The 21,343-nt window shown below is 40.8% G+C and overlaps 2 protein-coding genes across 3 annotated transcripts; one reads left to right on the forward strand and one right to left on the reverse strand.

Annotated features, from left to right (window-relative positions):
* Positions 1 to 512: 512 nt before the first annotated feature.
* Positions 513 to 12,929, forward strand: LOC308405753 (kinesin-like protein KIFC3). Of its 2 annotated transcripts, none has more exons than XM_080896485.1 (22): positions 513 to 611; positions 708 to 815; positions 1,066 to 3,812; positions 4,046 to 4,168; positions 4,336 to 4,432; positions 4,576 to 4,727; positions 4,848 to 5,100; positions 6,981 to 7,153; positions 7,524 to 7,589; positions 7,855 to 7,992; positions 8,072 to 8,269; positions 8,506 to 8,679; positions 9,019 to 9,166; positions 9,276 to 9,406; positions 9,522 to 9,633; positions 9,707 to 9,888; positions 9,966 to 10,070; positions 10,155 to 10,285; positions 10,378 to 10,498; positions 10,627 to 10,756; positions 11,401 to 11,630; positions 11,745 to 12,929. In XM_080896485.1, the coding sequence occupies exons 4-22, from the start codon at positions 4,067 to 4,069 to the stop codon at positions 11,868 to 11,870; spliced, it is 2,769 nt and encodes a 922-aa protein (XP_080752611.1). In that variant the 5' UTR covers positions 513 to 611; positions 708 to 815; positions 1,066 to 3,812; positions 4,046 to 4,066; the 3' UTR covers positions 11,871 to 12,929. The 2 variants fall into 2 exon arrangements, with proteins under 2 accessions (XP_080752611.1, XP_080752612.1); XM_080896486.1 differs by having other exon boundaries at positions 521 to 589.
* A 401-nt stretch (positions 12,930 to 13,330) lies between these two features.
* Positions 13,331 to 21,270, reverse strand: ccdc12 (coiled-coil domain containing 12). The gene is made up of 7 exons (XM_080896487.1): positions 21,121 to 21,270; positions 17,866 to 17,939; positions 14,694 to 14,773; positions 14,502 to 14,563; positions 14,383 to 14,417; positions 14,193 to 14,269; positions 13,331 to 13,664 (listed from the first exon to the last, which is right to left on the reverse strand). The coding sequence occupies exons 1-7, from the start codon at positions 21,202 to 21,204 to the stop codon at positions 13,585 to 13,587; spliced, it is 492 nt and encodes a 163-aa protein (XP_080752613.1). The 5' UTR covers positions 21,205 to 21,270; the 3' UTR covers positions 13,331 to 13,584.
* Between the last annotated feature and the right edge of the window lie 73 nt (positions 21,271 to 21,343).

The raw sequence follows: 21,343 nt of genomic DNA on the forward strand, positions 1-21,343 counted from the left end.
GCCTTCATGGCCTGAAAAATAAATACCGTCTTTCCTGTTTCACTTTTGTTACTGGAGGTTTTATACAAACCGTAAGTAAGTAAGTAAGTAAGTAAGTAAGTAAGTAAGTAAGTAAGTAAAATTTTATTTATATAGCACATTTGTAGATAAAAGATCACGAACATACATCACAAAGTGATGTATGTTCATTAACTACTACTTCTTGTTATTTGCTAAAGTTGTTAGACGTCAGTTTATTGAGAGTTTGAGTGTACATATTAAAATATAACTTTGAAAATGCAGGTTAATATTTTTTAGTTCGACCAAACATATTCAGCTAATTAATGAGAGCTTTCAGATTTTTTGAAAACAAAATTGCATTGTTTCAGATATCTGTATAAAACACGGGCTCAAAAAAAGATGAGAAATAATCAAGTAATCCGTAAAGCATTTCAAACCTGGTGGTCATTTTGGTTAGAATAGTTGCAGGGTTTACGAATGGCCTTGAATGCACCATTTTGCGCCTGCGCATTGCCAAATCCTTGTTTGTCACGTGTCAAAACAAACGGCCGCTGTTCCTGCTACAATTGTGGTTCCTATCTAAAGTTTGGTGCTGATTGTTTTCTCTGTTTGTCAGTGAAATTTTTTAAATTTTGACACCGTCTCCAGTTTTAATAGCTAACTAAAAACACGCTGATTAAGACTGTAATTTTCCTGGTGTTCTCTAGCCGTGTCTCCCAGGATCAATGGCGTCCTATCTAACAGAGTGGGTCACGTCATGTTTCAACATAATTTTGACAGCCACTGCACTCCACTCCTCTTACAAACTATTTAAGGTGGGTATCACTCAATGTAGTATCTGTGTGTGGACATTTATTTGTAGTAAATGAGTCGTTTCTGCTTTTAATAAATGATAGTAAACTTAATATCCTTGGGTTTGGCCTTCTTTCCTCAGCTATTTCCCTTTATTTTAGTTTTCTTTTTCTTTTGCATCTAACTTTTAGCAGTAAACCGTAAATCTTTCACTTGACATTTGTGAATCTATCTATCCAGCCAGTATCAAACTTGGTCATTCTCTCTCTGCAGGTCCACAGAGCACCTTCAGTAGGCTTCTTTCTGCTTGGGATCTCTGCAGCAATTTCCCTCTTGCATCCCTCCAGCCCGTACCTAACCTCCCTGCAGAGAGAAGCAGAATGGGCTGCTGAGGTGCTGGCTCCAGTGTTGGTCTCCTTTGATTTCCTTTGGCTCAGTCAGGACCATAACACAGCACAGATTCTCCTCTGTGGTTCTTGCCTGCTGCTCGGACTCTCTGACTGGCTCTCAGCAGATACTCTCACAATTATGACTCGCTGTCTGGGCCTATCATCCCTCTCCTGCTGCCTGATGGTGTGTTTGTTTGCTGGTAATGCTTCAGGGGCCTTTGGGAGCATGGCCCTCAGCCTCCCCTTACTGCTGACTCAGAGGTTTGGAACAAAAACTTTTGCTCCTCTGCTTTTTCCAGCTGCTACAGAAGGACTGATGAAGTGGCTTTTAAAGGGGTCACTGTTTATAGGCTGTTGGGTATCAACTCTTGCTCTTGGCAAGTTTCTGTTTGATGTGACTGACCAAGCTGTCTATTTAAGTTCATAGAAATCTCTGGTATCTAGGACTGTGACAGATGTGACTGACAAACTAGAAAAATGCAGAAATCTAATATGCCTATTAATGTGTCAATATAATAAATAATAGCTCCAGTAATAGCTGGTTCAGCCTTCTCAAGGATTTGACATTTATCTTTTTCCTGCATCATCATGCAGCATTTTTATGGCTCATAATGAGCTTTTGGGGAGTAAATGAAACATGGCAGTAAGCATGTATGTAGTAAAGACAGTGAGTCTGTGTTACTTTATTTAAGTGAAATCTATGCACACTGCCTTTTGATAAAAACAAACATTATACTTGTGTAAATTAATCCCAAGTTAAAAGAACTGGTTAAAAAATCCTGTGTTGAAGGTAAGGGGGTTTGTTGTGGGCTTGTCTCATATCTCTACCTTTTGCCTCCTTGTCTCCTCTGACCTTTGTCTATCTGCTCTGTAAGACCCATACTGTTTCTATGTGTGTGATGATGTCTTATCCTCACCTCACTAGGAGAGGAATCAAGGATGTAAGAAATAAGTTTGCGGGTGGGGGGTTGTTGAGGGCGGTACCAAAAAGTTAAACATGATTTATGAATTTGAAACGTATCTATTAAAAAACCCAAGAAACTGAAGGTGCCAGCTGAGGGTGTGGGAAGCTGAAACTTTTAATAGGATTTAAAAATTGGATTTTAGGGTGACTGGGATTTCCTATTCCTATTTCCTATAAAAATAAATAAGCGATATAGGGAGATTCAGGGAAAAGCATCAGGATTTGTGGTTCATCGTCTCAGAGAGCACATGTACTAAAGGAAAGCATAGTTTTAAACAGGGAAGAATATAAACAGTAATTTAGAAGAATTTCCAAACATTAAAGAAATAATTCTGGATGAAATTAAAGATGGGAAAATTTTCCAGCATGATAGTACCACAGCATGAATATTACAATAGTCCTTTTTGTAATGCTTGTTTTTGCTTGCCTCTGCATTTTCTGGAACATACAGCCAAACCAAGAGACCATGACTGAAGATACCCTTTTTGTAGAAGTCTACTTAACATATGTTGTGTTTGACTATTCTAAAGATGTCATTTGTATATTTGAACTTCCTGTATGAATTTCCTTTTTAGCAGTGTTCTTCCATCTTCCGGCTCTTCTAACAGTTTTAATGTTGTGGTTTCCAGCTGCCTCAGAGTCTGGGTGATATTTGTTCTGCAAACTCAGCACGATGTCTGTTTAAGAAAAAAAAATCTGCAGTGGCTGAAGGTTTTGGCCCAGCCCTTATCTCATCACAACTGTTTGATTCTTATCAGTTAATTTAAAGAAGGAAAAAAAAACTTTCTTGGTTTGTATCAACTGTCTTGGTACTTGAAACAACCTGGCCTGTTTAAACCACCCTCGTTTCACTGTGTCCCATGTCATTTACATTGACCTTGTGAGATATTGATATTCCTTACAGTCATTTGTAGTGGACGCTGCAGAGGCTCCCTAAAGATTTCAGGGGTGTGAGCAGCTTCCTCAGCAGTTTTTCCTTTTTGCAGTATATGTGCAAGCATCTGTGCCTTTCTCTGGGACTGCCTATGTCAGTCTTCAGGGAAAAGATGAACACTGATGCTTTTTAGCATTTTTGTGGGAAATCCAAAATGTTATGGTAATTGTTGCCTTTTAAAGTGTTAGTTTTCTATTTTTTGACCATTTAGAAGTTTGACATTTTGTATTTAACTTCTTAAATAAACAAACATGTAAAACCTGACAGCCATCTCACTGTTGTGCTATCTATCATTGTTAAACCACTTTTTTACTCCTTGAAACCATTCCGATGTTTTCAGATGCATGAAGCTGCAGCTTCTGATTTTTCCGAGCACCTTTTATGGTCACTGTCACCCCTGACTGCGACCGCTGGCATCAAACCTACAACCTCAATCTGTCTCCATGACTGCCTGTATCTGTCACTTCACCACTGCAGCGCATCGGGAAACTGCACTGAGCATGCTCGCTGCAGATGCAGCCTGTAGATGGAGCAAAGGGGAGGAGAGAGGAGAGGACGGTTGGGAAGGAGGCACAGAGGAGCTGCACACAGCTGTGAGATGCTGTTGCAGCTCTGAGAACAAGAGCTGCATGGGAAGAGTCATCACTGGGAATACAGATGGAAGCTGAAAGTGGAACACGAACGATTGGAATGTCGGAGAGTCGACACCAAAGAGGAGAATTCATTTGATAAGGTAAAGAAGTCGAAGCGTTTTATTGTGATGGAACAGAGCGATTGTTACAATAGAAACAATGTTTCACCTCTGTAGAAGTCATTGTGTATTTGCACTAGATTTTGTTATTATGTAACCTTTAAAAATCATTGATATTAAATGTTTCGTTAGTATAAGAGTACAAAAATAAAATTCTGCTTTTCTCCACCTTTGTAAAGATGCGTGCTATTAATGACCTCATTTGTCATCTATAGAGACTCTTGGGCAGCGTGGAGATGTATGCCTTTTACTCCCTTTTGGTCTACATCTTCTACACTGTCTTTAAGAAGGAGGAGGAGGAGGAAGCCTTGGAAGGGGCGTGTGGAGATTCCCCAGATGTACGTCTAGCCATATCATGTCCAGCCTCGGGGGTTCTCGATTGAAATAAATAAATGGGGGGGGAACATGCAGGCCATAAGCTCACTAACAAAGGATGTATACAATGCTGCTGTATGCATGTCTATTTTACTGTGTTACTGACTCTTATATATGATGCTGTGCTCAGGAGCCAGGACCTGTTTCCATGGAAACAAGGAGCAGGAGGAGAGATGGCCACACCCCCAAAGTGGGAAAAAAAGCTTGTGCTCGCTTTAGTGAATCAAGTGGGTGCTCAAATAGTCTTTCAGGGCATTTTTAACCATAAAATGAAAGTATTTAGGAATAACACTTTTGTTTTTGTCTACAAGAGATCAATAAGTACATACATTCCTTGACTCTATTGCTTGTGTGATGCGATGTCATCCAGGCAGCAGCAGTGACACAGATGAAATGAGCGATGAAGATGTGGAAGACACCCCTGACATCCCAGCTTGCACTCCTCTGGCCGCTTTTCTATCTTTCAAGCAGGATGCTGAGAAGAGAAGAGCTTCCCAGGTTCAGCTCGAAACAACAGGAAAGGTAACAAGTGTCCAACTGATGTAGGACAGAATAACACGAGCTCGATTTCCCCAAACCGGGGCATTCTGCACATTACTAAGGTTTATGTGCGTGTGTTTGTGTGCGCTCTTCGCTGCATAGTTGGCAGAGTCTCCCCTGGTGGCAGTGATGTCCCACTTGCTGAGTTTTCTGGAGCAGTACTCCCATTTCCAGCAACTGCAGCAGCAGGCTGACCAGTACCGGGTCCAGCTGAAGAGGCACCGAGTCCAGCACCGCCGCCAGATGAAGGCTCTCCGAGCCTCCTACCGCCAGCGTCTCCGGGACAAGAACAGCATCATCAGCAGTCTGGAAGAGGCCATCAGCCAGCAACAGTGCCCCAGTCCACTGAGCGAGGGTGAGAGAGCTGGGATGAGGTTGGAGAAAAGGAGGAGATATGATAGAGGGGGGAGGGAAGGAGCGATGGGGGAAGGGAAAATAAGGGGAACGTGAGATTGCGGTGTATTGTCATGGAGTGTGTGAGACAAAAATGAGGAAAAGGTCAAGGGGCTGTTTCAATAAACCCATCCACTCAGCTGGTGGGAAAAGAGGTGGTGAAAATTACACATGTCTGAAGGTAGATTTATGAGCTTCCAGAGTGGGTAGTTGGAGGAAGATGAATTAGCAGGACAATGAATGAAAACGAATGGACTAGGTTCTGTATTTTAAATGAGACAGGGCTCATGTTCTCTCTGTTACAGTGGAGAAAATTCTACAATATTCCATTACTGCTTAAAAAATGTGAAGAGCATTGAGAACGAGAGATTTAAAGCATGATGACTAAGTGTTTTGGTTCATTGTCATGGGGTATTATGTAGTTCAACTACATTTAATGTGGGTGTGTGCCTTTTAAGTTGTCCACCTACCCAGCTTTAGAAAAGAGTTTGATTTTATCTAACTGGGAACACAAAGTACATGCGAGGCAGCACTTTTGTAGAAAAACAGGTTAATCCGATTTATTAGGATGCAAGACGTTTGGCAGTAATGATGTCACAGAAGCCAGACAGACACTGTACAGCTGCAACTGACCGCAGAGCTTTAGATGTTTGTATCTGATGTGCTTCAGATTTGACCAAATGGCTCTTTGACATCGCAGCAGTGTATTCTCTCCCTTGGTGTTGTGCATATGGTCAGGTTGTTAACAGCTCTGTAGATCTCAAGCTCACTTATATAGCCTCAGAGGAATACCTCAATATGCATGATAACCCAAACCAGATTATAAGCATCTCTATAAGTAGGCGTGTTTAAGGCCTTGAGTGCTGGCTCTGTAGTTTCTGCATAAAGATATGTGAGTATGCGGTGAGACTTTGTGGTACTTGTGTAGCGACTCAGTGACTCTTTGTCATGAATAAAACAGGGCTGTTAGTGCTGTTTTATTTCCTGCAAATGCACTTACAAGGTCGGGCACATGCTAGGCAGCACGTGTAAACGTGCTGGACTAAAAATAGCCCAAGGCCTACGTCCCAGGGTTACAAGTCTGTCTGGTTTGTTTGTTTAGTGTCATGCAGGACTGGTTCTGTGCCTCTTGGGTGTGCAGCAGGTAAACCAGTTTGTATCTTTGTCTGTGATCTTTCATTCAGTATTTAAACCGAATGGTTTGCCCTGCATGCAGATGACATTTATCAGAGTTTAACATACATTTTCATGCACCATTTCAAGCTGCTGTCTTAAAATTCACATCGTTACATTAGTACCTCTGCAGCTTCAAGTGCTTGCCAACACATTTACGCCTGCACCACTAATTCACAGCTGTGGCCTCGTCTCCTTTTTGTTTTTCAATATCTTGCACCACCACCTCTTTTTGATACAGCAATGAAATCTGACATAACGCGTTGATAAAATTAGCAAAGAGCCCAGCAAGGAAAATTAGACGTGACAGAACCCGATGAATCATTGAGGAGGAGGAAAGCGATTAAAAGCTGTCGGGCATGCAGCTCAGGTTCTTGTTGGACAATAGGCTCTTTTTTTAATAGGTTGTTGCATTTTTCACATGGTGGGTGAGGGAGCTTTCAGCACACTTTTCATTTTCATTAATATTACAGTCACTTGGAAGCTTTTAGGTGCACTGTAGAAGTGGTATTAAATTAAAATTACTGCATTTAAAAAAGAAAACGAGTGAGTGGAAGTTCAGATGTTATTGATTCTGACTATTTGTGACTGGCATAATATTAATATGTTTACAAAGACCTTGTTTGCGCTTAGGCTGATGATTATAATGGATGTTATTTGGTCCACCAGGTGAGTCTAGTAGTGATGAAGGGGCACAAGCTGGGGTTCACAGGCTGGTGCAGTCCCTGCACGGCCTGCAGGGTGAGAGGAGTAGGCTGAGAGGAGAACTCCGTCTGCTGCACTCCCAGCTGGAGCAGAAGGAAAGGGACAGACACTCTCGAATACAAACCTTTCAACAGCAGGTAGACCACTCCTTACTAGTTAGCTCCTAGGCTAGACCAATTTAAGCAAGAAAAAATGCCACCTGAAATCCAAAGTTGCTCTTTAACTTTCAGTGAGTTTTTAGATTTTGTTTTATTATGAATGCATGTATATACTGAAAAAGGCTAATCCAGTTAAAGCACAAACATATCCTCTTGGGTGTTACGCTGTCGTTCTGTTATCTATTCTATGCTGCCTTTCTGGAAGGGTCTCTCAAAATATATCACAAAATATAAAAAGTAAAAAATATGTGCACATAAATCATCAGCTTGACATTATGTTACATGTAATAAAAGTAAATTTTAGTTTTAAATGTCTGTAAAAAAAACATGGTTTTGTAATTTTGCACAGATTGATGAGCTGAAGAGCTGCATCGAGGAGCGTGAGGAGGAGCTGTCAAGACTGAGAACAGCCACTGTAAGAGCTGCACGGTCAAACTATTGACTTAATCGTTTCTCAAGTCTTTGTGAGTGTCCACTTCATCAGCTGAGCTGCCACACGACCAAGTTAAAAATAGCCAAGCAGTGGTCTGCTTGCCTTGTACAAAACCTTAACTAGAAATGACTTTTAAAAAAAACATTGACCTAAATGTATACATATACTAAATAGACATTTTTCTGATAAATGATGGGATTTTTTCTGTTAATATGTTGGTCCTCAGCCTTATGTTTCATGTCCTCAGGGGGCCACAGACTCGGAGAAGCGGGTCCTGTGTCTGTCAGCAGAGAATGAGAGTCTGAAACAGAGCCTGAGCGTAACTCAAGGCCTCCTGCAGCAGCTCTCAACCATCCCCTCCCAGTCGAGCACCATGCTCATCAAGGTGAGAGGGACCAGCACAGCTGAGTGCTCACAGACATTCAGTTTAGGCCTTCTTACACTTGTAATCTACTTTGCTTTAGGAAAATGAGAACCTCCGTGGCAGAGTGCAGCAGCTGGAGCTCTCCCTACAGCAGCGTGCTGAGCAGCTGTCGCAAATGGAGCGACGGAGTGAACAAAGCGAGTGGAGAAGAGGCGAGGAGCTGAGGAAGAGAGAGGACAGAGTGAGAGACCTACAGCTGGAGTTGGATAGAGAGCGAGGCAAGGAGCCCATTATTAAGGTAAATCTTATTTTGGAGAATTTTTTAAATGGATTTGAACAATGGCCATAAACTTTTCAAGATGATGAAGAAAATGACAGAAATGCTTTGTGACTGATTTCGTAACTTATATTGTTGAGTAGAAACACACATATAAAGAATTAATAATGTAGATAATTTGATTTGGGTATACTGACAATATCTTTTCATATTATTTTAGAGAAAATGCCCCTAACTAGATGTATCTTCTCTGCCAGTATGTCACGCAGACCGTGGAGGTGGAATCTCCAGCCACAGTAAAGCAGCTAACCAAAGCCAGACAGAGGAATGAGTTGTTGTCCGAAAGGCTGTCCGGTCAGAATGAGCGGTGCAAACAGCTGGAGGAACAGATCAGGAAGTCAGACGAATACAGCTGTAATCTGCAACACAAGGTGACGAACATTGGCAGTACCATTTGCACAAGTAGGGACAATGTGCTCCACCAATGTTTGAGCTTTTGTCACAGGCAGCAGCAAATAAAGAAATGAATTACCTTTGTTAGCTGTTGGGTGGAAGAAGTTCCAAAAAAAGAGGTATAAATCAAAAAACACCCCGTTTAGTTAACACATCATCACAGGATGGATAATCAAAGTCAGAAGGAGGATGTTTCTGTGTTGCTGCTGGAAATTCACAGTTTCATTGACAGAAGAAGTGATTGCAGAGCAGAATCTGCACATACTGCAGCAGTCGAGCTCACAGACTGACAAGCTGCTCTGCTGAACCTCTTACAGATTGCGGCGTATGAACAAGAAATCAGTAAACTGAAAGAGGAGCTGCTGAAAGAGATCGGCCACTTGGAGGAGAGGAAGGAGGAGGCTGTGAAGGCTGCTGCAAACTGCTCAGCAGAACACTTTCAGAACCTGCAGGACCAATTCTTCAGTGAGTAACTGAACCTCCAGGAAAAGAACTCTTGGTTTCTCCAAGAGGAATTGAAATAAAAAAGCAACTGGATTTGAAAAAACTGGATTTTTTTTTTGCCTTTTGTCAGGCTTGCAGAAGCGTCTGACATCACTTCCTCCAACTTTACGCTCTATGAAGACAGACTACGCCAGCCTGAGGAGCCAGGTTCGAAATTTCTCAGAGTTTTATGGAGCAGCTATCAGCGAAGCAAAAAAACAGGTATGTGGTGCCTTGAGAACTATGTTTAATAAATTTGCCTATCTGACCAAATCAAAAGGTTTCATGATGGAGGGTTTTTGGGTTTTGTTTTTTTTTTTGTCTTTTGATGTTGCAGATTTCAGCTGCTATTAGTGAGATGTCTGAAGCCAACAAAGATCTCCTGGAGAAATACAGGAAAGAAGTCGCACTGCGCAGGAAGTATCACGAGCAGCTGGTGGAGCTTAAAGGTATAACACTGAAAGGTTCAAACTGGCCGCACCAAGTAAAATCAGCATCACTGAGCGAGCTCCCTGTTTGCAGGCAACATTCGCGTGCTGTGTCGCGTGAAGCCAGTGCTAAAGGAGGACCAGCACGGAGAGGACCACTCGGTGGTCGTGACGACGGACCCCAACAACGAGTCCTCGCTCTCGGTGCTGAGCAAAGGAAAGGCTCGCATCTTTGAAATGGACAAAATCTTCCACCCACAGTCCACACAGGAAGAGGTAATAAAGATGACACGTGTAAAGGAAGTATTATTGTACAGCAGGAAGACCGCTAACCTTTATTTTGGTTTCCTCAGGTCTTCCAGGAGATTGAACCTCTTGTGACGTCCTGCATCGATGGATACCACGTCTGCATATTTGCTTACGGACAGACGGGCTCTGGAAAAACCTACACTATGGAGGTAAAACACTGATTACTGTACGTGCTACTCATAATAGACATTTAAAGGTTTAATATACAAGCTAAGTACCCTTTTTATTTCCAGGGTACTGTGGAAAACCCAGGTATCAACCAGCGAGCACTGAAACATCTCTTCAGTGAGATTGAGGAGAGGAAGGACATGTGGTCTTACAGTGTCACAGTCAGCTCTGTGGAGATCTACAATGAGGTGCTAAGGTACAGCTTTCCTCTTTTTTTTCTTTCGATAGAGCCTTACCTAAATAATAACTACCACTTGTAGATGTGGCTACTTGTATTTTGTATTTTAGAGACCTGCTGAGTAAAGATGGAGAGAAACTGGACATAAAGATCAACCCGGATGGAACAGGACAGCTGCACGTGCCGGGTCTCAGGGTCATCGAAGTAAAGAGCTTTCAGCACATCAAAAAGGTAAAAAAAGGTTTGCTTCTCTTCTTTTTATTTGTTTTCAAACACCCACACAGATGCAATTTTTTGAATTATGATTCAGCATTAGAAAAATGATTACACTTATGCTAATTGATTGATTGCTAATCCAGATTCTAGCAACAGCCCGAAGGAACAGGATTACCTTTGGCACTCAGATGAACCAGCACAGCTCCCGCTCCCATGCCCTGCTTTGTATCACTGTTCAGGGCACTGACCTCGCCACTGGTTCCAAAACCACAGGTCAGCTATTAATGCATTTCTCGTTCAAGATGGAACGTTTACACAAGGGTGTCAAACATAAGGTGCGGGGGTCAGAATCAGCACATCAAAAACGCCAATCCAGCCCGCTGGACGGCTTTGGAAAATATAAAGGAGGGAATACATTTTTGGACTTTTGCCTGTATTGTTTTTCAAGTTTGTTCAAGTCCACCCCCACAGCCATTTATGCTATTTTATGTTTTATGATTGAGGGACAGTTGCGGCAGTGAGCTACTAGAAGTCTTTCTGTAATTTTACACATTTGTCATGTAGAAAAATCTTTATCTTGTAGATGTGTTAGTGAAATTTCACTTCCTTTATCTTACATTTAGATATCTCAGGAATTAAATGTGTAATTAAACATCTTTACTCTGACAGAAAATGCAGTTTTGACTCGTCCAAGCCACTTAATATCACTTATTATCATGGTTTACAGTCTAATACCTACTTTAAATTTAGGTGAGGGCAGGCTGTGAATTTACCCTTTAAAACTGTCTCTTCACACGGGTATCAGTGTGTAAAGGTTGGGATGAGAAGCAGGGGTTAAGTGTATAAGACAAACATCTGGTATGAGTCTTTGTTGGAATGACTGACTTTATTGCTGACATTACTTTTTCGCTCCCCAGGCAAGTTGAACCTGGTGGACCTGGCTGGCTCGGAGAGGGTGTGGAAGTCCGGTGCAGAGGGAGAGAGGCTGAAAGAGGCCCAGAATATTAACCGCTCTTTGCTGGCACTGGGAGACGTAATTCAGGCACTTAGGGCTCGGCAGACACACATCCCCTTCAGGAACTCCCGTCTTACTTATTTATTGCAAGACTCCCTGGGAAAGGGCAGCAAGACTGTCATGGTTGTGCAGGTAAGATTACTGCTCCAGTCCTACTTAATACCTGATTTATAAGCCTGTGATCATTTACAGTAAATATAAATTCTTATAAGGAGCATCATTTTTGTTCAAATTGTTTTACTAAAGGTTTCTGCTCTGGAGAGTAATGTGGGAGAGACCTTGTGCTCGCTGAAGTTTGCTCAGAGGGTGTGCAAGGTGGAACTGGGTCCTGCTGCCAGGAAGATTGAATCGGGTGGAGGACAGTGTGACTGACAGCCTTGAACCACTAGCAATGAATGAATCAGTCAGTACCAGCAAATGAAAACTCCACACTATCAACAAGATTACGAGCAATCGTGCTCAAGGGCTAAATCTGCAGGCGTCTACTTGGCACCAAATGCCAGCCTGCAATCAAGGTTAAGTATTGAGGATTTTATTCTCCGCTTTGCCATTTTCTGCTTCTGTTCCCTTTATTATTGTTAAAATCTGCATGCAGGCGTATTTATTCTTCCACTCCGAGTGCCAAAACATCATCTAACTCGTCCCACTGTCAGAACTTTGATGCTTCCTCTGATCACTCTAGCTCAGTTTCTTAAATGCAAAAATCCAGGATCTGTCGTTTCCTGTGATCATCAGTGTTTAGAGCTACAAACCTGCTCATACAGGTTTGATAAGCTTCCAGAGCCACGATATCAGCACTTCACTTTTTGCAGTATTAGTCATTCTGCTATAAATGTCTGTAGTTTGTAGGCTTCGTCGCCAGTGTGGTATATTTTTGAAGGTTGTAGTGTGTAGGAGAGTCTATTATGGGCTATTATTCATATCAATGACATTTATGTCACATGTTTGTGTAGTTTTTTTGTGTGAGTTTCAGATGAGCAGTGACTGAATTTCTTTTTAGATCTTTGATAAGAGTTTTGTGTAAAGAGGGAAGCTGTTGGAGGGAGCAGGTGGCCTTGTATTAGACTGGTAAAATAATCAGCTGTGCAATATCCTCCTTCTCGAGGACAGTTTGGGCCTATTGAAATCAAAGATGCACTTTATTGTGAAAGGATAGGAGCATTTCAGTTCAGGTCCGTGCAGTAGTGAATGTCATACCAAAAATACAGCTTATTGTTCATAACTGTTTGTCATGTTATCACCCACTGATTCAAAACTAACTTTTGAGTCAAATGTAGCAAGACATTAGTGTTGCAGTAACTACCATGAGTGCTTAGGTGTCACTAAATGATGCTTTTCAGAACATTTTCTGAATAAATGTGTGTTTAAGTGTTCTTTCTCTTATTTGATGCTCAGTAGCATTTGACATGCCATCTCCATTTGGATTTTCTGTTGTAGCTCTTACATCTCTGGTCAAATGTTGATGGAACACCATTTACGGAGGACCGAGCAATAGGTGCAATGTGAGGCACAGAGCCTCTGTAGTGTAGTTTCTTTTTGCCCATCAATCCATTTCCTTACACTTATCCGATTCAGGCTCACCAGGGGTGGAGAAAAAAAAAAGTAAAAATATCAAATACAATTGAAATGAACTGATATAAATAAGATGCAAGAGACATATCAATGTCATTTAGATGCTATTATCCAGTTTAAACTTTTATGTTCTATGGAAACATCAGTTTACGAGATTATGATTTGCAAATCACTGCATTTTGTTTTTGTTTATATTTACATTTGTCTGTTTTCCTCAGTTTTTTTAAGGCAGCAAAAATTACAAATGAAATGGACAGCAATTTAAAAAACAATATTTTAATTTTACAAAATATTGGCCGTTACATTAATAATGCATCTCCAAAAAAAACCCCACATATACAGAATGTACTACAAGGACAGAAGCTATGACTCGCCTGAAGACCTGACAGGAAACACTGCTTTACTCCCTGCACAATTAAATCATCCACCTCTGTATGCACAACCCAGATGTGACTGCTGCAGTAAATCTTGGGCATCTCTGTTTAGTCTCCTTGTTTTCTGTCACATCTTGGATTCAGTCTGAATCTCCCGCCTCTGCTCCGATGGCTCCAACGGCTCCGGCCAACTCCTCTTCATGGCCTCGCAGACGATCACCTGGAAAGACATACACACAAACACTCAATCTGACTCATTCATTGACCGCATCCTCTGATCATAAGCTTAAGACAATGTTTTCCATCTTCCAAGTAAGATCTTATTCAGCCTTGTAGATCACAGGAGGATAATGATTTTTTTAAAACTAACTTTTAAAGATGTATCTGATATTTTTGATGAAATAACATACAATACAAACCTGTCCCTAATACACATTAAAACAAAACCAGGCTTCCTGTACTTTAAATGCTTTTAAATAAAGGTCTTCAGTAATCAGTTACGCACAATAAAAATATGGGAAATCTCCTACTCGACTTAAACCTGTGATGTATCTCTCATTTTGCCTATTTTTAGAATCACTCATCAGTTATGATCACCTCTGATGTTATCAGACAGCTTCAAGCCTCCAGAGTCTGTCAACCACAGAGCAATTAGCCTAATAAATTATGCCCAGCTCAGGCACCGTCATCTCTGTGGCCTCACGAAAATGTAGTGATAAAAGGCAGAAACATAACAGGAAATACTGACGGATGAGCTCAGCGATGGCTCTCTGTGTTCTCCTCTCCAACTTCTCCAGCTTCTTTGCCACATCGCGCTTTAGATCCCTAAATCCAGAATTACAATTTTTAAAAAAATCATTAACGAAATATCTTAAAATACACCAAGAGTTCATCATGCACCATACAGCTTGGAAAGCTATTTTGAAAACAGGTCTTACCAGTCTGGTTTTCTTGGGGCAAGGTTGGCTAAATCCTGAAGAAAGAAAAAGAAAAAACTCAACATGGCAGATAAAAATGCTTCAGTGAAGAAAACTCACGTTTACACAGGGGTACCCACCACTTCCTCAATGATGGGCTCTGGATTAGCTGCCTCTAACTGATCTTTGACTTTATCTTCCACTGCAAACAATAAATACTTATCATTATATAGCCAACAGGAGTCAAAACTACAATCAGTAAGGCAGCATTGACACCAAAAAGGGTTTTTTAAATGTTTTTTAAAGGTCGCCTTTGATTGAAGATTTCTTACCTGATGCTGGTTTGGCTTTAGGCACCTGTCTTTCCTTTAGCTCTTCATCCTCTGGAGCGTAATTCCTCAATTTCAGTTCTCTGTGGAAAAAAAATACCACTTAATGTGATACTACTATTAGAAGTCTGAATGCTCTTAAAATGCTTTTTTCATACCATTAACCCACACTCTAGACCTCCAGGAGGTGGCAGTGTAGGCAAATATACTCCACCGGAGACTAAAGAGCATAAAAGACCACCTGCAATCCCTACACAGCTGCACATCTAATGTCTAAAGAAGGTTGGGTATAATGTCCCTCTTTATTCCCGTGAACACTTCTGATTAACATGTTCCACCTGCCGCCGGGCAGGAGAGCAGCAAACAGCTGAGGAATTCTTCCCTTGATGTTGAATTATACCGTCTTTCATCACAACTCCACATGGAGGAATTGTTGGCAAGCTTAGCTGACATCTCTGCAGATTAAACCGAGGGTCCAGAGGCAGAGGTAAACTACCGTCTGCCCAAGCACCAACCAAGAGTTATCAGCTGCTCTGAGCTTAACGTGGATTTGTGATGAAGCTTGAGAGCGTATACTCTTGATGCATTCATCAGACTCCTGGTGCTGCCAAAAGACAGACCAATGCCTTGTATGGGTGTGGGCAAAAATGCTAGTCATGTTCTGTGGTTGGACGCCTGAGGTCCACTTTTAATTCACACATCTCTCTTTCTCTACCTCCAGCATATCAGACCTTGAAGGGGCTGTTTTAAGGAGGCACTGTGCTGGTTTGTCCAGCTGATTATTAAAAGGGACTTTTTTTTTTAGCATTAAAACTGCAAACACAACAAATAGAAATAAGACATTCTGTTGCACTTATCTGAAAGGAGCACAGCCTGCTGTTTAAATCGTTGCATCTTTGCAAAAGGCACCCAATGAGAAGAAAGTCAGCTCAAAGAGTGCACAAAAGTCTAGTATATGGTAAAAAAACGACTATTTGAAATAGTTAATCATGCAAAGCTATTGTAGGAGCATCTACAATGAAAAATATGGACCTGGTAATGAGCTTAACATGTCATCTTTATTTAAAACATCGTTACTGCAGTAAAATTTATGTGATATGCAGAGGTATACTGATAAACTGCTTTAAAAGCAAGCAGAGCAGGTTTTCCTAGCAGCCACAATACACTTCAAAGGTTAGTAGAAGCAGTCATTTATCAGCCTTCATCACGTAAAACTGAAATAAATAGAAATGCTTTCAAAATGATAGCACAACATGTCTTCCTCAGGCATCCTGAAGCTTGGGTTGGAGCTCTTCTGTTACCCCTTATCTTCTGACAGCTTTCTACAATTAACAAGCTATTAAACAGGCACAAACGTAGCCCAAAACATGTTGCTACATGTAAGAAACATGAACACATTTAGCACAATCCTCAACTAAATTATGCATTATACTGTGTTTAAATAATTAACGTATATACGGGGCCAGAGGAAAGGGTGGATAAGTGTCACAACGTCAAGCACAAAGTCATTCTAATCTCTACTGTCTAAGAATGGAGCTAAAGTGGCACGCAAAGTTCCAAAAATACAAAAAATAATTCCTGTAGGGAGCAACATCAAGGTAAGTGGGAAGAAAGGAAACATCAGCGTCATCATCTGAGGACCACGTCGTGGAGGTGCTGGAGCCTATCCTAGCCATCACTGGGTGAGAGGTGGGATACACCTCGACAGGTCACCTGTCTATCACAGGGATTTTGTGCTATTTTTTTAAGAGGGTTTGTCACAGACAAACTGTGCTACGACTCGAGGGAATTATAACCCACTAATCTATCAGGAATCCTCCCCCCGCCTCCAACCCCACACCCCCTTTAGCAGAACAAAAAAAACAGGACAAAGAGTTCATGTAAATTTTCGCCCTTCAAAAGCTTTTTGTTCCTGACTGTCTCTTAGTTTTACACTTCCAAACCTTTTGACGGTGTTTACACATTTCCACTTCAAGCACACCGTAGCATCAAAGAGAACCTGTGATAAATTCAGAGCTCTGGTCGAAGTCTGGCTTTCTCAAAATGTTTAGAGTGAACCGTTTTTAAGGAGGAGGTGCAGCAGTGTGTTCAAATGTTTGCACTGATAAAGCTATCTGCTTCATCAAACCCCAGTAAAAATAATTCCAGGCTACCAGAAATCCTTTAATTTAAACGTGAAATTAAAACAAAAAACTAACATGTAACAACAATATTTCCAAGTTCAGATTTCTTAAAACATGTTTGCCATTTCCAAGAACTCTAAATCTACTTACCTATCTTTAAAAAAAGAAAAGACAGGGAAACACCCTGACACCTAACAAGATCTAACAGGAAAAGCTGCCTGGTTTGGTTGGTGCCTTTTGTGGAACAGGCTTGGAGGAATGCATGATATCACACAGGAAGCTAAAAGGTTCTTTGCAATCTTAATGAATTCATTTTGACATTTGAAACTGGTGAAGCTCTCACAAATTAAAATTGGAATAACCTTGGGACAAACATTTTGATTGTTCTGTTCCCTCATACATTCGTTTAGTCATTTGATGCCCCATGAAATTTTAATACCAATCCCAAGATACATTACACTGGCACCCTGCTAAAGATGAGTCTCAAATTAAAACATAAAAAAAAGAAAAAGAGAAAAAGCCTATAGACTGCATTGAGCAATAATTAGCCTTCGTTGCAGACAAATGTCTAAGTTAGGCTCTTAACCCTACAGCGAGTTTCTCATTCGCATGAAAGAGATCTGCCCTGTTGGACTGGAGGAAAAACAGAGGCACTCCCTTGGTGCCGTCAGTGCAGTCATTAAATATAAACAATGGAAAAAAGGTCCTGTAGGACAGGAAAGATGGCTGCTCCTTCCTACAAATGAACGCACATAAGTTGAGTAAGCTGAAGGTTATTTGAGCAGCTACTAGCACAAGGCTGGGATCCAGCCAAGTGTAAATACTGCATTTCACAACTTACACCGAGACATGCATTGGTGTCTAGATAAAGGGCAGATAAATGCTCTGATGATGTACTTGTGAGTCAGTTTCAGTTCCGTTTGCACAGCTTAAAAAGCCTCAGCTAAAGGGGCGAGTAACAGCAATGAGTGGAGACGCAGTAACAAGCTTTTATGACGAATATTTAAAAGATAACAGGCGTTTGTTTTCTGTGGGAGGTGCAGCAAACCAACCTGTGTTTCTCTTGAGTGGCCTCTTCTAATGTGGCTTTTTTGCTCTCTGGCTCCCCATCGTCCTGCTCTCGCCCCTGTAAGGACATCAAAGTTATTAACATTACCGGCATTAATTGTTCATTATTCTTAGAGTACAAACTAGAAAAAAAAAACACTAAAAAATTATTGTAATCTGCCCTGAAGAATCATTTTGTAACATATGATAAGAAAATGAAAATCATTTTTTCTTTTATATTATTTACATAAACGAAATGTGTTGGCAGTGGCTGGTGAAAGTGAAGGTATGTATGTGGTCATTTTAGCTCCAGCACCATAGAAAAACATGGTGCTGTTTGCATAGAAAAACAAACTAATATCTGCTTGTTGTCACTCGTCATTTGAGAGTCAAATAATGAATTTACATTTTAAGCTGCATTATTTCTTGACACTGAGCTATTCAGGAGAAGTAGTTCATAAACCCTGAGAACTCCATCCATTCTCTTATGCTTATCCTTATCAGGGTTGCGTGGGAGGGGGGTTGGTTGCTGGAGCCTATCCCAACTACAATATGGCAAGAGGCAGGGTGCACCCTGGACAGGTCGCCAGTCTGTCGCAGGGCTAACACAGAGAGAAAGACAAAAATTCGCACTTACATTTACACCTATGTGTAATTTAAAATCAGCCCCACTAATCCAACTCTGATTACTCATCCTGATCATTTAAAGCTTTGTTTCTAGTCATGATGCATCTGAGATGGTGTCACACACTAAACCTTTCATTTGTAAACAACAGTGTAAGTGAAGAATGAAAAAGGCTTGCAGAAATTCCAAAAGCACAATATTGAGCCCATGTCACATCTTGTAACAAAGGATATCAAACCACTCCCAGCTTACATTTTCCTGAAGAGACTTCCTGACCACCTGCTAGAACAATTCAGGGTACTGGCTCATTCTTGAAGCGCAGCACAAACGGAAAACAACGACACACTGCAGGAATGTCAATGATCATTTATCGGCTGTTGCTAGCAAAACTAGATAACGTTTGCTTAGTGAAAGTTGTGATCCAGCTTCCAAAACAGTAGCTTTCGCATTGAATGGGCCTTCCTGTTGCTAAATGAATTGATAACTAGAATTGAAACTCTGCCATAGTGGCGGACAATGATTGTGTAACCTTTAAATTGTTCAACACAGACTGCAGCCCTGTGGAGGAGTGACAGAAAATCTGGTGCAACATCCCCGTCTGAGTCCTGTAGTCCAAGAGCCGAGGTGTGCTGAAGCAAATGCAGCATCAGTTCTGATTGTACATGATGAAGAACTCATTCTCAAACACATCTAACACACTGCTTAAATTTACTACACAACTGACTGCTTTGATTTATTCTCGGCATATTTAATAAAACTGAGGTACCTGCATACTTTACTCAAAATCCTCCAAATAACAGGGAGTCCGAATTTACCCTACCGTATTTTTTTTTTACCAAGGTTTCTCCAACTTTCACCATAAATGATGCATTTTTTAACTAGCAAGTTTATTTTTGTTCCATTTACACTGCATCAGTATTAGTAAATGAGAAACAAACAATATCTGAAAACTATTTATTTATACATCTACAGTATAGTGACTTGATAAATGTAGACTATAGTGGCAATCATCACTGTTTTCTTCTTCCTCAGGGTGCTCAACACAAACATACACTAACACTCACCTGATTCACTGATACACTCTACATGTATATACCATTAATTCTGCACTAAAGCTGCTACAGTATTTTTAGTAAATATATTTTCTTTATTTTATTTTTACCCAAATGCTACTTATCTGCAACTTTACATTTCTATGCACCATTCTGAGGGAGCTCTGAGCCTAAGAATTTCATTGCCTTTATATGACAAATAAAACCTGAACTTTGGCTCGATACTGTGGTATCTGACCTCCCAGCCCATTGTTCCTTCAGTGGTGCTAGTTTCAGTCATTATGCAAATGTACTGTTTATAAGATTGGGAAAACCTGCAGTCAGCTGAGGCTGAAGAAGTCACTTGGATGAGTGATGAAACGTTTCTCCCACTGAAAACGCTACGCCCAGATGAACAGAATTAACTTTTGGTGATACTGTGATATTCATTTCAATTTCTTTATTTACATGAGTGTTTGAGGTTGAAGTTTGTGATGAAGAATATTTATCCATTTGTGCTTAATTTCTTTTATTTTATGTATTGTTAAGAAAGATTAGAATGAACGAGCTGTGTGGGCAACGTTTTTCAGAAGTGAATACCCACCCACCCAAGTTTTGAGCCACCCTCATTTCTTGATATGTTAATAGGAAAATAAGAAAGCACAGTTTGCACAATTCTAACAGTCTTGAAAGTCAATATTTGGTATGACCCCTTTTATTCAACACAGCCTGAGCTCTCTTCGGAAAGCATTCTTGTCATTTCTTTAAGTAGTCTTCAGAAATAGTTCTCCAGGCTTTTTGAAGGACATTTAAAGCTCTGTCTTCTTTTCTGGTTTCTGTCGAGACGATCCCACACTCCTCATGTTGAGATCTGGTCTGACTGACAGTGCTTCATTGTGTGTTTTTCCATCCAGTGATATTTTTAATGCACTGGCAGCTTTTTGAGATCTCTGTCGTGCTGAAAAGCAAACCTGTTCCCAATGAGACACTTTCCATATGATTTTGCATTGGGGAACAAAATGCTACTTTTCCTTTTTCATAACTCCATCAACTTTGACAAGATCCCTAACACCACTGGCTGACCTGCAGCGCCAAACCATAACACAGCTTCTACCGTGGAAGCAAAAAGGAGAAATGATGGCCCAAGACTCTTGCACAGTATTGTAAACTGGGTCGTAAATGATCTATAGTCTAACTGACTGTAGTTAATGTACAGCATCTGATGTAGTATCACTGTAACTGACTTTGAGAAGCGGTTTTAATTCAACTGTCGACGCTAGCAGCGACCTAACATGAAACCGAACTAAAACACAACGAGAATGTCACGGTGCAAGAACAATCACATGAGATTAGAATAAATGCAAAACATACCAGTAAAATAACAATTAATTACTAAAACTGTTTATATTTAAACGAATTTATCGAAACTTTGACAGCTCACTAACAAAGCTACGGGCTAAAAATAAGGCTGATTTTACACACGAGTATGCTAATATTAGCTAAAAGCTAAGTCTGCTAACGGTACCTCAGTGTCAAAATGACGGGGTTTCTGTGGCCTGTGCTACACTTTGCAACATACCGCCAACGCCATAAAAGAAACTTACATGAAGCTGTTTCTCTCTTAGAGCCTTTAGCCTCTCCTTCCTCTTTAGAGCCTGCTCCTGAAGCGACCCAACACTTTGCTCCATGTTTTTAGCCACACGCCGCTCGATTCTCTCTGAAATCTACTCATTGTCCTGATCGGACAAAAGAAGTCCATAGAGCACATCGATTGCGATGCCTTTTGCCTCATCATGTGATTTTGTTATTTGTTGTGTTCATATTTTT

The sequence above is a fragment of the Rhamphochromis sp. 'chilingali' genome, assembly GCF_963969265.1.
Source record: "Rhamphochromis sp. 'chilingali' genome assembly, chromosome: 11".
Lineage (NCBI taxonomy): Eukaryota > Metazoa > Chordata > Actinopteri > Cichliformes > Cichlidae > Rhamphochromis > Rhamphochromis sp. 'chilingali'.

Excerpts from the sequence above, each read along its gene's own strand:
- LOC308405753 (XM_080896485.1), top strand. The coding sequence starts at position 4,067 with ATGTATGCCTTTTACTCCCTTTTGGTCTACATCTTCTACACTGTCTTT. Across the intron at positions 5,101-6,980 it reads CCCCAGTCCACTGAGCGAGG|GTGAGTCTAGTAGTGATGAA; the intron begins GTGAGAGAGCTG and ends TTGGTCCACCAG. Across the intron at positions 11,631-11,744 it reads AGACTGTCATGGTTGTGCAG|GTTTCTGCTCTGGAGAGTAA; the intron begins GTAAGATTACTG and ends GTTTTACTAAAG.
- ccdc12 (XM_080896487.1), bottom strand. The coding sequence starts at position 21,204 with ATGGAGCAAAGTGTTGGGTCGCTTCAGGAGCAGGCTCTAAAGAGGAAG. Across the intron at positions 14,564-14,693 it reads TAAAGCCAAACCAGCATCAG|TGGAAGATAAAGTCAAAGAT; the intron begins GTAAGAAATCTT and ends TATTGTTTGCAG. Across the intron at positions 14,270-14,382 it reads GCCCCAAGAAAACCAGACTG|GGATCTAAAGCGCGATGTGG; the intron begins GTAAGACCTGTT and ends TTCTGGATTTAG.